The sequence below is a fragment of the Notolabrus celidotus genome, chromosome 2, assembly GCF_009762535.1.
Source record: "Notolabrus celidotus isolate fNotCel1 chromosome 2, fNotCel1.pri, whole genome shotgun sequence".
Taxonomy (NCBI): Eukaryota; Metazoa; Chordata; class Actinopteri; order Labriformes; family Labridae; genus Notolabrus; species Notolabrus celidotus.
The window spans coordinates 27151857-27169730 of NC_048273.1; the positions used below are offsets into that span (position 1 = coordinate 27151857).

A 17874-nucleotide genomic window follows, 5' to 3' on the forward strand; every position below is an offset into this window, starting at 1 on the left:
AGTTCAAAGTGTGGAAGTTAGCTCAGTCCAGGCATTAAAAATACCAGCTTATTGATACAAACTGCATATTTGTCAAGTCAACATACAATAAACTACCCTTTCAAACGTCTTTCTTGGTCAATTTAGTGACCATTACCTTTGAAAAACAGGGTTTTACAGTATTGCCTGAGCTTTCAGATGACCATCACATCTATAAATTGAGCGTAAAGCTTCTGTCATCACAATAAACAAAGCACCTGGATGCCAACTGGCACCCGTTTATTTGAACAGTGGTACAGAGCCTCTGAACAAAGTACACATGCAGTCAAAGGATTGTCCCTCCCTGAACTTTGGCTTCCAGGAAGTACTGTAATGAAAGCACACACCCTCCCCCATCTCAGCTTTGTGTGCTTACCTTGTCTGTTTAGGCTGTGCTGGAGCTGTGCCGTCACAAATAAACAAAATTACAGCATTGTTGAATTGGATCCTCTTTTCAATTTAAGTACAAAGTCTCTTTACAGTGTGCTCTGCAGGCTCACAATAATAAAAATAGAGGACTAAAATGATAAAAAGAGTTGTTAAGAAAACAATATATTGCTTTTTTAGACCTAAACTTAGAGATAGTCCAATTTCTTTTCAAAAGTTAATTCTGTTTGCGCACATGCCCCAATGAACCATGAAATAGGGCCCAAATGCATGACTATCCAGGGGGAACTAACTACCCTGGGACGTGACAGTATAATCATGTGACGTCAACATGTTGTCAGAAGTACAATAAAGTTATTTCAGTCCCAAAAACCACCTGGCGGCAGAGTTTGATTTGACTCTATTATACAAAGCACAGGAAAGTTTCCCACATTTGTACTCTTATCAGCAAAGATGACTTTCCCTTAATCTACATGAGCGAAAAAGGTTGAGCAACAGATGCACCAGATAGACAATAAGTCTGAAGCTACTTAGAACAGTTTTGAAATAGTCAATGGTTCAGCTAAATTTAAATATTGTGCTGCTGTATTTGAGAAAAAAATGTTACGTTGCATTATGTTTGACATATAACTTTAAATTCAACATTAACAACATAGACTAGGAATCTTTATTTTACATCCTTACCTTACTGTCAAGCCAAAACATTGATTTAAAAAAAGAAGCTAGTATCTTTGATTTTTGCAGGCCTCCATAGGAGCATTTCTCTATTGAATTGCCTTCCTCTTTCCTTCCACCTGCCTGTCTTCGTGAACTCCTCTCCTTCGTCTGCCCAAGTAGTGTTGGATGGCAGAGAAAGGTAGTTGGATATGTTAAGCAATGACAATGATACGTCGCACAGAGGCTTGGTTGACTTACTCTTGGCCTTTGCACATTTGTGACCTCTTATAAAGGACTCAGAGGCAATCCCCGATTCCTGTGGAAAAAATGTGTTGCTGCATTGTATGACAATATTGCAGCTTACACCTGGAGATGTTTTTGCCTGGATATTTTCAAGTATGGCAGATACTGTATAAGATGATATATAATGAAATCTGTACTGGATGTGTCCAATCAAAGCATTGTAATATGTCATAATATTATACTCCAGCTAAATACTGATGCCCCTATGCCACATCTTGAAATATATACACTTTTTGGATGTTTTGTTTAATGTGTTTATAACATTTTGCATATTTGGGCACACAACATTACGTGAGGGAAATTCTGCTCAGTATTTGTCCTGGTAAAAGGCGTATCAATGCTTTGAATATGATCCTGATTTTTGCAGGGATGGAAAAAACAAAATCTCTGGATTCTGGGGGTTTCGTGGCAGTGATATTATCTTAAACTTTCCACCTGCTCTCTCCTGGCCGTTGCATTTGGTTTATACGGATGTATAAGTGCGCTGCTGCCTCTGTTCAGTGTCGCTTTGGCAGAAAACCAACCTGAAAATACACAAGAACAGTTTAGTGACACAAGTCTTTATCGCCCAAGACATCCTGTTTAACACAAACACATGAGATGAATGAGTTGAGATTAATAAAGCGTATTTTAGAAGCTGATAGGAGACAATTTATTTGATCCGTGCATGAGATTCTTCAAAATTGCCTCTAATGACCTCTGTCACAAATGAATCATCACCATAGAAACTGGGACGACATGGCTATTTCTCACTTTTATCTTTGTTATGACTGGGACTTAGAATGAGATATGTCCAAACGTTAATATCAACTCAACATAAAATGTGAGCAGCCCTAATGAAAAGTTATGACTTCACTCTGGTTTGCTTGTTTTATTTGATTAACTGTCACTTAACATGAATCAACATCACATTAAGCACAAATGCTTTGGCATTAGTGAAACTGAGCTGTCTACACATACCAAGAGGAGCGTATTTAGGATGATGGAATTCAACATACATCATAGATATCATCACAGGATGTTCCTGTTAAACGAGAGGTAAAAAAAACGAGGGAACATCCAGCTCAGGAGAACAAACAGTCAGTCAGCAACAACTTTTACTTTACCTACTTCTTGTTTCTGTGTGACTTTTATGAGGATGAAAACTAAAGAGTTCACTGAATTTTTTACTCATTGAACTTCAATAAAGGAGGTTCAGTTTCAACACCAACAAGGCCTTGATCTAATACATGAAAACTAAATTCCATGAAATTAAGTCGACAGAGTTAGAAGAATCTTTTTTGGAGGATCATCTCTTTACTGTGATTCTTTGGACTGGACGGTGTACGGCTCAATAAGAATGACTGACACGTTGAAAAGCAAACTCAAAGACAAAAAGCTATGTTTATTAGACATTAATAAAGAGTGTTGACAGGCTCTATTCATTCAACCTACATGAAAAGTGTCAAGGCAAACACTCTCCAGTATGCAGCTCTTTGAAAACACTGGTTCCAAATAATGATTTTAAAAGGATACACATTTGCGTGTTCGGAGTCCATTTCATTTTAGTACAGTGCACATAACATCCTTTTTTTGTTTTTGCTCAGTCAACCTTGGTGATAATTACTGTGCTTCCTGGAGAGTAGAATAGATTGTAAACCACAGCAAACCTCTAAGGAAGAATTATCTGAGTTAATGGTTCAACTTCAAAAGTGTGTGGAACGGGACAGACACTGAAGAGGATACGCCTGATTTAACTTTTAAAAGATTATGTGTAGTAGGTGTGTCTGTCGAAGTTGATGTACATTAATAGCTGGAATAGCTATTGGCAGGGAGGTTTGGGTCAATTTCTTTCAATACACTTTTTAAGTAACAGAGCAGAGGTTCAGGCACTGATTGATTCCAGCATTCGAGGTTCAGTTGTAGTTGGAAACTTCTGTGGTCTACAGTCAAATCTGTATCTCTCTGTATTTATGTTGATAGTCTGAGTAGTTACAAAGTTTACTTCCGACATCCAGGTTTTTAAAAGATTTGAAGAGCTTGTTAAATTATTATTCATTTTTTTATTTATTACGAGCAAATCATTTGCAATGTTAAAATAGCTTTTTCCAGGAAGGATTGAAATGACAATATTTAACCTTTCTTCAGCCAGCAACTGTAGAAAAAAGTGAAACAGCCATTGTCTGCAGAATGAGGCCGATGCCTTACACCTACAATCTTTTCCAATGGCCAGCAGGGGTGACTCAGACAAAGGTGCTGTAACTTCATAAAAGTCTGTGAGAGAGCCATAACACTTCTCAGCAAAGATGAACATAGGTCAAGTACATAAGGTAAGAGTAAAATGTTAACTGAAGCAATGAACCATCTGACTTTATAAGAAAACTCAGCTGAAATAGATATCTTCAAAGCCTAAAGCGAAAAATATATTTGTGTACAAACATTTCAACAAAAGAGGGTGACCAGTTTAAAAATCCTGTTGTAACTACTCTTAGTGTTTCACACATGGCTGTTTTTCTTTCTTCAACATAGCATAATGCTCCTTTTATAAAATATTGTCATGTTTATCAGATCTTGAGAAGTGTATACTTTCAGCAGGCGGTTATTTTGGGAACAACAAATCCTGACTCTGCAAGTACTCAACCAGCAAAGGGGCGTAGCAAAGCACGTCTACTTTCAAGCTTTCTAAATGGTCAATCGGTCAACTCACCATGGATACATCCATATTTACATCCAGTGGATGATTTCAACCAAGGTTAAAAGATGAACTAACTTGGTGTTTGATGGTTGAGTGTGTTCATGTTGTATGTGCTGACACAATGGGATTCATCTTTAATGTTAATGCTGGAAATATGGAGGTGTTACAGCAGAGAGCAGATCAATTTGTTGTAGGGATTCATCGTAACTGATGAATACAAAATCCAATTGGACATTTCAACCAGAAATGTAATGGTAAAATGTATTCAGAATGTGCAGAGAGGTGTTAGAGTTCTACAAGAGTATCACAACTATAATTCACGTGTAGGCAACAAATTGAATTCAACAACAAATTTGATTAAACAGAGCTTTAGATTTACTTTAAAGCAAACTTCAGTCCCGCTGGCATCTCACTGATCCTGGGTCTGTTGTTTTATTGAAACCTCAAAGCAAACATCCACACACATCTAAAAACCCGCCCTTCCTCATCCCGGTTCCTCGGCTGAACACATTCTGCCCTGATTGGTTTAGCTGTTGGCCCAGAGCCCACAGGGCGTCTGTATAAAACTCCCCCGGTGCTGAAAGCCCGAGTCAGACAACAAGAGAGACTCTGAGACCCACAGTGAGCTAACAGGAAGACTGACTTCACTCTAACCTGCTGCAACTGAGAGCGCTGAAACATGTGTAAAGGATTAGCTGCCTTGCCCCAAACCTGCCTGGAAAGGTAAGACCTGCATCCTCACACTACCTCTCCTGTCACATCATAACAGTGTGTTCCTTTGATGTGGAAGTCTAGATATTAAGGAGCAGCTTTTTTCAAACTCTACTGAAATCAGATCAAAGAAAAAATCATCCTCAGGTTAAGAATTTTCATCTAAGAGCTTTAAGGCTTCATTTGAGAACTTTTTCATCGGGTATTTCCAGGACATAGGAATTTAATTCAGAAAGTTTGAGACCTGGATATTAGTTTCATCTCTGTTATCTCTTTTTTTATGCATTTCTTTTGAACTGTAGTGCCCTCATAAGATGGTCATATAATTTTTATTTTGTGTTTGGGATGTGTTTCTGGCATGCGAGATGCTTAAATATATATATATATTTTCCCATTTTGGTCCCATTTCTTCAGATTAGAAAGGTGTTAAACTTTGAAAGAGCATGTTTTTACCTTGTTTGAAACATGGCATAATTCATTGTAAAAGGTTTAACCATACAATCCTGTTCAGATTTTGTTTTAAACTCAAATTACAAATCAGTGAAAAACCATTTAGCATTATTGATAAAAGTCTATAGTTAAGTGAAAACTGAATAAATGGGTATGTTGTGCTAAATGTAAGAGTCTCAGAAGTTCATCTCAAAATATGGTCCAGTTAGGTCAATAAAAGTGCTGTTTTTCAAAATAAAAGCCTGAAGTCCTCATCATTTTTTCTATTTTGCTGTTTTTAAGGTGTAACTGCAACTTCTGTTCCCTCTTTACTCCAAACACAAGTTTCTCCTTTAAAGAACTTGATGGGTTTTTTTTAGTAAAATAGCATGGAGAAAAGTAACCTTTTAAAGGTAACCCCAATGTCATTGCCATGAGATAATGAAAAAGGAGACTGTAATGAAAGTTGATACAAACAATTTTTACTTTGTGTCAAGCTGAAACTAAAGCTTTCTCACATAAGTTAACACCCCCTGTCTGCTCTCTGTCTTCCAGGGCAAAGGAGATCAAGTCGAAGTTGGGAGTTTTACTGCAGAAGCCAGAAAATGCCATCGACCTCATCATCCCATACCCTGAGAAGGTCGAGAAGAAGCCGGAGAAGCTGCAGAAGTGAGTGTACTCCACTGCCTCCGTCACACAGATATGATTTTTTTTTTCGTGGATGTGGGGAATGGTTGCCAGAGTGTTAACCATATAACTGATTGTGAAGAGGAAGAGCTGAGCAGGCATCAGATGTTGAAATGAAGAACATTAAAACAAAACAAAACCTAAAAATATTTCCATTGTGGTTTTAGGTCCGCGGTCTTTGGCTTAGCCTATATTCTGTTCTGGTGTTGTATAACTTCCTCTTAGTTAGTTGTGGTTCAGTATTGAGACTGTAAATCATTCTTTAGAGCTCTAATCCCCAGATATGTCTACCAGCATTGTTTCCTACATTTTCTCTTAGCTTGGTGGGATTGTAAAAGCACTTACTGTTATTGTTGAACAAATTTCTCAGCAATAAATTTGATATTGATTAATAATTATTGGAAATAAGTTAGTCACTTTATCCTCTTTGAAGCTGAAGTTTAAATGAGCAAGCTTTGCAAAGCCATCTCTGTACCTCTTAAGCATAAGTGTGATAAAAACAAAGAACCTGCAAGTTCCCAGAGCTTCTCTAGAAACCTCATATAAGGCAAAATATAGATTTTCAATTTACAATTTTCAAAACTTCTTTTTCAAAATGTTCAGTTCCACTCCTGTGTCTCAGTTCTCAAGTTGATTTGTTTGAAAGACATGAGAAGTTAATGAGTTCACTGTGGATGTTTCCAAGACTTCAATGTCACAACAGAAACTGAGATCAAACAATGCTGTCTGGCTTTATTGGATTTAAACAATCATCAAAAGTATCTTTGAATATCTATCTAGAGCTTGTTGTTTGCATTTTCCAAAATTTTAAATCGATGTTTGTGTTTGTTGTTATATGCTGTACACATTTTTTAATGATAAACATTGTGAAATTGTAGACTGCCAACATTTCCTAAAAGCTTCAAAGTCTTTTGTCTTATTCTTCTTCACAAACCCTCCACCACACCACACCACACCACACGAAGTGCTGGAAAGAGTTCTGCACTGGCGACCAACTTAAAGTTTTAATGATTGCCCGTAAAATATGTGTTAAGTCAATATCATAATTGCAGAATGAGAAGTTAAATAAGCCTGTGTTTACTGGTGAATTTACTGCTGTTCAAACTGCTATCTTCACATTATACCCAGGACTAAATTGGTTTGAAAAGCAGAAACATTTTGTCTCCAGCATGACGAGTAAAATTCAGTATTTTAGGTTAAATTTTCTAACAAGTGTGGTGCTGTTAATGAGTTTTACAAACAGAGATGTTTTGTGTGCAGGCCTACTCCAGAGGAGGCAGCTCAGTGGCGTGAGGGTCTGGACCGAGTCCTGAACAACAGCTGTAAGTCTACCCCTGATTTGTCTCTTACCCACTTACTCTCTCTCTCTCTCCCACTCACATAATTTTTCTTATCACTGCACTGTGTCATTGAATTATCTCTCATTTGGTTAACCCTGATCTATTTTATATGCATTGAGAAGTATTTGTATTTTAACATGGAATCTGTGTCCCAAGCTGTTTGCTTTTTGAAGTCATGCTGTTGAGACGAACACTTTTTTAAAAGAGCTACTGTTGGTAATTAACCATCTTTTTGGGGTTTGCACTGACTGTCGCCATGTTTTGTGATTCATGAAAATATAACTTCCTGCATGAAAACATTAAAGAGATTTTGAAATGTTAATATGTCACGTTAGCCAACATGATCCCATAGCTAATAATGTGGACAGTGTTTAAATGACGTATTGTGTTATCAGCCCAAGCCACCTCTTTCAGTCCTTTTATCTTGTTTACTTTGTAGGTGGAGACTAACCAGCAGTTATAATTAAAAAGTACAAAATATTCAAATGTAGAGGTCAGGTGCATAGACAGGTCAAAACAACACTTTCTGTGTGACGCCCAAAGTCACCTGACAGTTTGCTTAATTTAAATTTACACATAACTCAAAATAACGAGACCAAACCCTACCGAAGTGCAAGTATTTCACAAGATTGTTTACCAATGTTGCCGACAAAGATCCCCTAATCTTTCCATCAAATTCGTAGCTCATCCAAATAATGCCTTTAAATGACTTATGTTGTTTTGGGCTTAAAACTTTTCTTTAATTGCAAAATGAAGCATTATTTATTAACACATATCTTGTGTGTGGCTCTCTTTTTCCCCTCATCAATAAACATATTTTTTTCCATAAAGCTAAAGGATGCTTAGTTATAATCCAACCATAACATCCCCTTGTCTCAATCCAGAAATAGAACTCATTTAACATGTTAAGTAAGCGAAACTGCACTGCGTCTCTGCTCTGTTGGCTTCACATCAGTGAGAGCATCATTGTCTTCATACTCAAATCTGTGTTCTTTATTATATAACAGCTTTAACCAGTCCAGCAGAAGAAAACATGTCTTCTCTGAGCTCTGCTGTCTGTCAGGTTGACTTATTTACCAGGTACAGTACGGCTAGCAGGGTCTGGTTTTCATAACATTGCACTTTGAGTGCTTACATGTGACTTAACGTCTTTGTATTACCACAACCTCATCATGTAACTGTAACTTACAACTTCAGTTACACCTGTCTTACAAAACTTGTTTATGTCCACATTGTACGCACTATTTTAAAGATTATTAGTTGACTTTTAAGATTTGAGGCTTCCAGCTGCCAGTTTTAATTCTGTTCGTTAAATGTTGAAGTTTAGAGAGTGAGAGAAGCAAGAGGTACCCCTTTCATCTTAAATCTGTATTTTTAGCTTACATCTTTTATGTGAAGTCAGTACACATCATGTGGGTAATAAAGGGGGAGTTCATAGGGAGGTGGTCTGAAGTCAAACTTGTAGCCTAAGTCATGTAGATTACATAAGTTGGGTAATCGTGGTTCCTCCCCCTAAACCAAAATAAAAGTCAATTTCTGAATGAACATTTTTCCTTTTTAACGATTCATTTTTAAAAGTCTAATAAAACATAGCTTATTCAACAGAAGATCTTGATTTCTATACTGAACTGGCTCAGCGAATGTTGCATAACATTTGTTGCTTACTTATTTCACATAAGGCTATTGTCAAAATGTTGTATGTGGTGTCTACAAAAACATAAAAACAGTATCAAAGAATTATTTAAAACATCATGTGCTTCATATGGGCATCACCTGTAGTTGTCATTGATAGAATATAAACACACCTTTGTTTTAAAGCCCGTGAGGAGTATTTAGCTGAATATGAAATAGACAGAAATTACTACTGATGACTTCACATGACCTACAAAAACCAACAAGACCTTCATATACAAGATTGATAATTTATATATCGTCATTTTAATCCCTGTAACCGATGCTGCAAGAAAGAGTTAAAGCACGCTGAAGAAAAAGCCTTTATTGGCATTGTCTGCAGCAAAGATTCACAGAGAGTTATAAATTTGACTGTTGAAAGACAGCAGGATGAGAATTCTCATCAGAAAACTCCACTAAGAACATGCACAGGCAAGATCAACAAATGGTTAATGCTTTGTCCACAGGAGGCACCAAAAAAGACACACCAAAAGATCCTCACATGAGGTTTAAGTCAGCTTTTTATCACACATTGTGCAGCTGTCTGCTGAAACTGATTGCACACCAGTCCTCTAGATGGTTTGCCCTTAAAGTTTAGCTGAACTTCAGCTGTATTTCTTTGATTTCCCAAGAGAAGCAACGGTAATATTGAACATTTCTGCTTGGGTCTCAGCCTGAAACCCTTTGAAGGAATCCAGGATCACTTTCCTCCCAAAGAGTATTTTGCAAATGTAATACTGTTACATAATCATTGCTCCTGTGTGGAAAAAAAAACACTTTTATATCACAACACATACCAGACCTAGACGCCTGGCTCTACTGTTTACCTCACAGAGTGCACAGAGAGCCTGAGAGGCAACAAGGCTGATGATTAACTCTGATGTATAATGCTGCTTCACCGTGTGTTTAAAGTCTCCAGGTTATAAGTCACTTCAGTTTCCCCTTTGCATCAAAACAGAAGCAGCTACAGATGTTACTGAGCGGCTGATACATACGGACAAACATTTCCGCTGAACAGCTCAGTGGGTGGTTGACGATATTTTCTGAAGAGGCACTTTTAGCTCTGTCTGATTCTCCTGTGTATGCATGTGAGTGTGTATATTGGCCCTTAGAGGTTGTGTGCGTTTTGGTAAAATCTCCAGGGAGTAATCAAAATGAATCCACCAACATTGATTTATTGCCTCACCTCTGTAAGATGCCTTTCCATTATTATTTATCTACATGTGATTTAACATTACCATTTTCTTTATGGTCTCTTCCTCATGGGATTCTCACTGAGTTATGATGTAGAAGTATCACTGACTTTAACCCCCGTTTGCCGTAACATTAACAATTACATAATGTACATCCTGCAACAGGAAATCAACAATTTATGTCTTCTCAATCATAAGATTTCACTTCTGCTAAAGAAATGAATCTATTTGTGTTTGCAGCTTTTTGAAACAAATCAGGCATAAAGTGTTATTGTATTTCTGAACAGAATCAACATGCACATAGACTAAATACACGGCTTCATTCTCTGTAAGTCTTTCCAGAATTGGTGCACTAACACTCTGTCATCAGATCATGCTTGACTGAGTCTTTTGTGTGTTCCAGGCTTCATCCTGATTGCAACTCTATGCTATTTTCAACCAAACTAGCCATTCAGATCGCAGATAAAAACTGGAGTGCTTATCACCAGTAGCACATGCTCATTCAGACAATGGGACCTTTTGGTGGCATTATGTTAGATCACAGTGTTCCTCACTGAAATGAGTGGATGTTTTATCAAGCCTTGTTTCTTAGATCCTTATCTTTGGGTAGCTAATGAGCTTTTACATGGGTTGAAATCAAAGTTTTGGTGCTATATTGAACTCTATCTTAACATTTTCCAAAATGTAGTTGTCTGTACATTGAGTTTTGGTTCAGTATTTTAAATTGTTTTGTTGTTTTGTTAAGTTAGAGTGAAGATTTTGTAAGTTGGCTGGATAATTTCACTTCATTTATTCTGCTCAAGACATCCACTTTTTACTGATAGCCTTAACAAACTACTTTAAATTACCGTAAAATCTGGAATATTGGTCACGCAGGCATGTAATCCATTCACTTTTTGCAGGGCTCAGAGAGAGAGAACAATGTAAACCAAGCCCCTACATGAAGACCATTGTGTTCAGCAATGTGCAGTTCATATGCAGATGTGCAGCTTTTTCTAGAACCACCAGCTACACAAACGGTAGTTCAGCATGGCATATGGTTGCATTGATAGTTGAGGTACAGACAGACCTACTGCCCACCCTCTGCCCTTCACAGAGACTTACGCCACCACCCTACACTGGCAACACGATAGAATGGTAGCATTTTCTACGAGAATCTTAGGACGCAGCTCACTTTTTAAACCACAAAAAAGGTATTCAAAGTGCATCGTATGCAATATACTTTATGGTTAAGTTTGACAAAATTGATTTGTCCCAGTTGCCATAATCGGTTGGGTCTTTAGGATTAACTTAGGAATGATGATGTCATGGTTACTCATTTCTCCACTTTAGGGGCCATTATATTTTGGAGCGTTATTCCTCAGACTTACAGATCCTCTATTTTTTCCACTTCATAAATGGAATTACTTCCTTTCAGCTCTTGTGCCTAATGCTTAGCATTTTGCAAAAAAAATAAAAAATTGCAGTTACTGTGCATGAAAGGAGGTAATTAAGACAGCAGGGTTGTGGTTTTTGTTGCCTGGATCATTCACCTCTTTCGTCACAGTACTGTGAAAAATAAGTAACCTGACATTTCGAAAAAATATGACTAAGACACAGCGGTTGACATTAAATAATAATAATAAGGAAGAAGATTGCAAAATTATCACCATGCCACTAACAGGGTGGAAAAAGTTGCACAAAAAAACATTCTGCGTCAGGTTTTATATTTAACTTGGTGCTGCTTTAAAATTCCCAACACAGGTTTTAAAATGCACGCATAAAAAAGGTCTTGAGATGATCATTTGTCTCATCCATTAATCTCTCTGCGTCCTCTCTTTCTTTCTCCATCGTTTCAGATGGTCTGAATTCTTTCCGTAGCTTCCTTCAGTCTGAGTTCAGTGAGGAGAATATTGAGTTCTGGATGGCCTGTGAGGACTTCAAGAAGACCAAGAACCCCATGAAGATGTCCACCAAAGCCAAGAAGATCTATGAGGACTTCATCCAGTCTGAGGGACCCAGAGAGGTCAGGGACTCCTCACACTTGCCTACTTTCGTATGAGTAAACCACATGTAGTTTTCTTTGAATTATAAGTACCAATGCTCTCACTTTAACGTAATACCAAAGTCACTGACACCTTTTCCAGGATTAATTTACAATGATTACATGCAAACACACAAACTGCTTGCATGTGAAGGAGTAAGAGCCTTTGTTTAATCAGTGAATGAACACATGCGGGAGAAATACAGGCTGTGCCTGTGTAAACAGATGAGGTTACAGAGAAAATGTTCTGAGATGATGCATCAGTGAACTGCACCGGTAATAGACTGACGTTTCACACATTCCAGGAGGTAATTTAATCTTCTTTGTGCCTGAAATTCATCTGCTGTGACAGTGTCACATGTACGTACACTTTCTTCGCTTTCAGGCCAAGAGGTTAGATGAGAGGATCAAATCTACTCTCCTGTATTTACACTAAAAAATGAAGGTGAAAAGTGAAAACAATAGGATAATAGGCTGGCTTAGCTTTGTTCATAGGTGAGCCTATCTGCCTGCTCATGCCTCTATATCTCATTAAATGCAGTTTTAATATAATTCAATTGTGAACTTAAAAAAAACATATGTATAAGTGTCATGTTATGGTTTCTGGGTTAAGTGAGGTACGATCTGTCTAAGGCATCGACTGGATTGACAAAACATAAAAAGTAGATATAAAAACAGGGCCACAGAGATGATTGGTTACATTTCCGGCTTTGATTGGACAACTTTTTGAGTGTCAAAAAAGCCAACACTGATTAAAAGTTTGTTTTTTAATATTCTTTGGGCTTTTCCATTCCTATAATGAGAGGACAGGAAGTAAATAGAGTCGAAAATTGGGTAGAGAGATTGGAGAATAACATGCAACAAATGTCCGTGGGTTGGAGTGAAAACCAGGGCTGCCACATGGGACCTATGATTCAACCACTGGGCTAAACCAGGGATCCAAAAGTTAACTTTGAACAAGACTCAGTGGCAATCTAAAACCGTAAACCTAAATTTGGGGAAGACCAGAATTTGATTATATTTCGACCAGTGTCTTGTTATAAACATCAGGTCCCTAGTTCAAGTTTCCCTTGGAAACATCTTGTTGTACATGGGACTTTATTTTGTTTGTGTTTATACTTTAGCCGGAATAAACATAGCTTGTGACGTAAGCCTTAAAAAAAGCTAGTTGCACAGTAGCATTTTACCCAAAAAGGCGCTGTGATCCTGTGGAAACATTGTAGCCCCTCTCACCGTTCTCCTACAGTCCCATCTCGGACTCACATCATCACAGATTTGGATTGTCTTGTACAGTATCTACCTTAACCATTATGTCTCGTTCATCCTCTTCATCCTCTCTTAAGTTGTTTTAACATCTCCTCCTGTTGTCTCCCACTGTAGGTGAACATTGACCACTTCACCAAGGATGTGACCCTGAGAAACCTGGTGGATCTCTCCTCTGTGACCTTTGACCTGGCCCAAAAGAGGATCTACGCCCTGATGGAGAAAGACTCCTTTGGTCGCTTCCTGCGGTCTGAGCAGTACCAGGAGCTCCTGGTCAACTAAGAAGGAGAGGAGCCTGAGGAGCTGGGTCGGGGGGTGGGGGAGGTTTCAAACTGCAGTTACTTAATATGAAAACAAATCCTTAACTTAAACACTCCTAATAAACTACTTTTGTGTAAAACGGTCTGAGAATCCAAGACTTTTATTTGACCAGAAACCAAATTATATGATGAATTCAACTACAGAAAGACTGCCTTTTGAAATTACCCCACCTCGCCAACAGCAAACACACCAACACACAAATATTCATGATCATTTTTACTAGTGAGGACCTAATATTGAAAAACCAATACCTATCTTAATGAAGTGATCTCCCAAAATGACTTCACTCATTTAAAATGGCCTTGAAAATCTGATTGGTTCTCACACTAAATGTAGAAGTACAAAAACACAGAGTGAAGATCCACATCTAAACAGAAACCAGGGTGCCTCTATGAAGAACAGACAATTCAGAGTTTCAGTTTGGCCAAAAAGTCAGTTCTTTGACAGTTTAGATACAAACTGTTTGCAAAGTCTGGTCATGAAATTGTCCCTCAACGTGTGCATCAAAGTGTTGTTGTAGCTTTAGCAAACTATCTAGACCAGTGGTTCCTAAAGTATAAGTTGGACTCCCTGGGGCGGACGCAAGACACTGATTGAGTGGTCAGCAATTGCCTCAAAAGATGATTAAAATTTGGAAATGTCTGAAACTGCATACTTTATCCATTACTGTTAAATCATTTACAAAATTACAGTTACGTTTAAGAAAAGCATGCTAGTGAAAATGTGACGTTTCACCTCTTGAGGGGGCAGTTGGGGTTGCTGGTCTTTGGCACCCTAGCTTTGAGAAGTTTGGGAACCCTGGGTCTAGAATGTCATGTATACAAGTACACCCTGCTGAAAGACTCCAAAACAAAGATCAGTTCCAATGTCAGCAAGAAGAATATTACTTTCTTTTAAAAAGGGGTTTCTTGTCTGACTCTGGCAGCCAATTTACAGTTCAAGAAAGTCAAAGCATTTCAAGACCAATCACATTTTTTGCTTTGTTCTACAGGGTAGCTATTGGTTTGGATAAGTTGCTTCAGTTCCACTTTTTTAGTGCCCGAAATACTGAATTCAACGCTGCAGGGAGTAATTCCTTTATCATTATACATTCATGTTACAACATTCAAACTTCACTTCATGGCACTTGACTCAATGTTATTGTGTTATGCCTAAAGAAGGCCTTTCTTTAATTTTGCAATGATGGATCCACGTCAGAGTTCAACAAACTCATCAAACTGCAAAATGTTTCACATTTGAACATATTTAAAAAATTGTTTGACCCCAAAAAAGATTCACCACAAAACTTAAAAAAAAAGTTTATCCATTGCTCTCCTTTTTTTGCCTCAGACATGGTGACCTTTAAGTGCTTTGTGGCTTCACATGACCACTCTATTTTTTTAGTGTCACTTAGGCTTTGACCTTTAACATATTCAGTGTATGAAGAAAAAACGATGGGAAAATCTTAACCCAAGACAGTTACACGGTTTGATATCAGTGGATTCATTGAATAATATCCTGCAAGGAGCAATGGTTTGTCGTTTCAATAAAATGACCTGTAACATAGCCTTGTTAACCCTTTAACAGCGTCAACACTTAAAACAAGACTACCAAAGACTCTCCTTTTCTCTCCTCTACTCTCTCACACTCACATAAAGTAACTTTGGATTTTCACCAAACCTCCTTTTTAATTAGGATGCATCCTGGGAGAGTCTTCTCTGAGAACTGTGCTGGCTGGTTGGCTCAGTGGTCGAGCTCCTTGGCTACCACTAAACTGCAAGTTGCTAAGATGGGAAAACCTAGTGGGAGGGAATCTTATTAAAAGAAAGAAAAGAGCAATGGTTTAAACAGAGGGATGGTGTTTTCTTTCCATGCGATTAACACCAAAGTTGGATGCATCCAGGGTCACTTAAAAAGTCAGAACCTGGTTTTAGTGTGAATAACACACCAGTGAAATCATGGGAGATAGACCTTGCAGGTTTGCAGCATAAGATGATGCTAATCATAGCAAGTTTATATTTCTAATATCACCAGCCACTGACAAAATCGTACTTAAATCCAAAATGAATTAACCAAAGCGTTAAGTAAAGCAACACATGAAATCTGTAGTCACAGTTACACTTTACGGTCTTGTTATTGTACCGGTGAGCACTTTCAAACAAGTTATTTTTCACTTTAACACACTGAAAAGAAATACTGGTATTAAACTGACTTACTCTAAGCAGGATGGTGAGCAAGTATATAACCTTCAGCTGAATGTAGCAACCTTCAAGTGTGATTATATGTAGTTTTTGCTGCTTTATATAAAACACAAGCAGATATGTCTTGTCTATTGTTATCTAGATATTCAGCACTTTGTAAGTCCTTATTGTTCACAAAAAAACAAAAAGCAATATTTTTTCAGTGACATATTTTCAAACTATAACACTTTTTTGAAATGTATTACAAAAAAAGAACATAAGAATGAAAGGAGAATTAGAGATATTTATGGAATATCCACAAGGCTAAAAAGGGTTTATAATGGCACAGATTGGCCAGTCTGCTGTCAAAACCTTTAATGGCATGCAAGTCAACTATCATGTCACAATACCATCAATAAGGGCTTAACAGTGCTGAGTATGCATTATCTGATGTAGCCTTGCATGTACGTTTTGGAGTGGTTCACATAAAAATATATATGCACACAATTCCTGAAGATGTATTTATTTTTACATGTAAATACCAGCTATTTGCAAGCAATTGTGTCAAAGTTATTCTTAAATACAACACTGGAGTCCCTGATTCTTTGACAGAGTCTTTGCCAGATCTCCATATAGAGTGTTTTTACTATTATAAAAGAGGAAACGCTTTCATCTGTCACTTTGTTTTTCTTCATTGCATACCTGTTTTTAATGTGTGAACATACAAACCATCTCATGATTAAACCTTAAGACCATAAGGACAAAATAAAAAAGAAAATGTAATACACTGAAATGCAGGAGGTCAGGAGAATCCTCTAGATATGTTTCTTTTAATGTTAAACAAGCCTTGTGGAGTCCTGTTTACATTTTGTGTCACTTACCGGATGTTTTGTGTATCATCAAGTTCTCCAAGAACGAGAGCTATGACTTTTGTAACTAATGTAAACATTTTATCTGCTAAAGGTTAGCTATAATCAGAAGTGTCATTATGAACATGTTAGCATTTCACTCAATGAGAGGCTATGTCTAAGCAAAATGTTATGTGGGCTTTACACAGGAAGCAGGTTAGCTGTGTGTTGGCTGCAGAAGGGCTTTAGTTTCATTTTGAATTGCATGTAGAACAGATTAGACCGTTCAGACTTTGGTGTGAAAAGTGAATCTCATGCACCAAAAATGGCTTCACAACGCTCCACAAACTGCACACACCAATCTTGATCAAAATAGTCATTAAAATGATAAGTTGAGGATTCTATTGGCTTTGTACCAGATGTGTAATATGCACGAAAAGAAAGTACAAAAGAACATCTGAAAGGCTTTTAAAACTAAAAGCTGGATCTCATTTTTTTCTTTGGAGAGACTGTCCTTGTTTCACAAAAAGCTTTACTCTTAAGTTTAGTCCAGGATAGTTCTTTGGTGAATGCTGTCATCTGCTAAGCTCTCCATTCAAGCCTCTGCTAAACTTTTGTTCATAGCTTTTTATAATTAAATAACAAATAACATTGGGTGACAGAAAAATTCTTCAACTCCTCCTCAGGTTGAGTAAGAAATCTTCCTATACAATCTTTTTGTCCCTAGATCACACGCATCTTCACCTTTTCTTGTAAAGAATAAATCCTGACACATTTATGAAGCCATCTTAACAGTGGATAGTTTATGTCCTTGTTTTGGATAAAACTTATTGGAGAGACTAGGCAGCTACTTTCAGCAGAGACGTACAGGCTCACATAACAAAGCAAAGCTCAGATAAAAGAGAAACAACACCTCTGCTGCTGTCGAGCAACTGACCAGAAATCAAACCCCTTAAAAGGACAACACATAGGTGACCAGGGATGTCTTAAAAAGGAAGCACAAAAGGGCTGGGGCAGAAAACAGGCCTTGTGCCAACCTACTACTTTCTTGTAGAACCTGGCAATTGCAAGTAAAACATAATCACAGAGAATGTGATGTTTATGCAGACACACACCACGCAGAGAACACAAGGAGCAACCTGTCACTACCTCAGAGGGTGAGCTAATGAGTCAGCACAGGTAACTTGCGC

General features: G+C 37.7%; 1 protein-coding gene across 1 annotated transcript; it reads left to right on the top strand.

The window, feature by feature from the left end:
• Positions 1-4551: 4551 nt before the first annotated feature.
• Positions 4552-16505, top strand: LOC117808376 (regulator of G-protein signaling 5-like). The gene is made up of 5 exons (XM_034678102.1): positions 4552-4762; positions 5735-5848; positions 7127-7188; positions 11909-12075; positions 13474-16505. Exons 1-5 carry the CDS (start codon positions 4719-4721, stop codon positions 13636-13638), a joined length of 552 nt encoding a protein of 183 aa, XP_034533993.1. The 5' UTR covers positions 4552-4718; the 3' UTR covers positions 13639-16505.
• The last annotated feature ends 1369 nt before the right edge of the window (positions 16506-17874 follow it).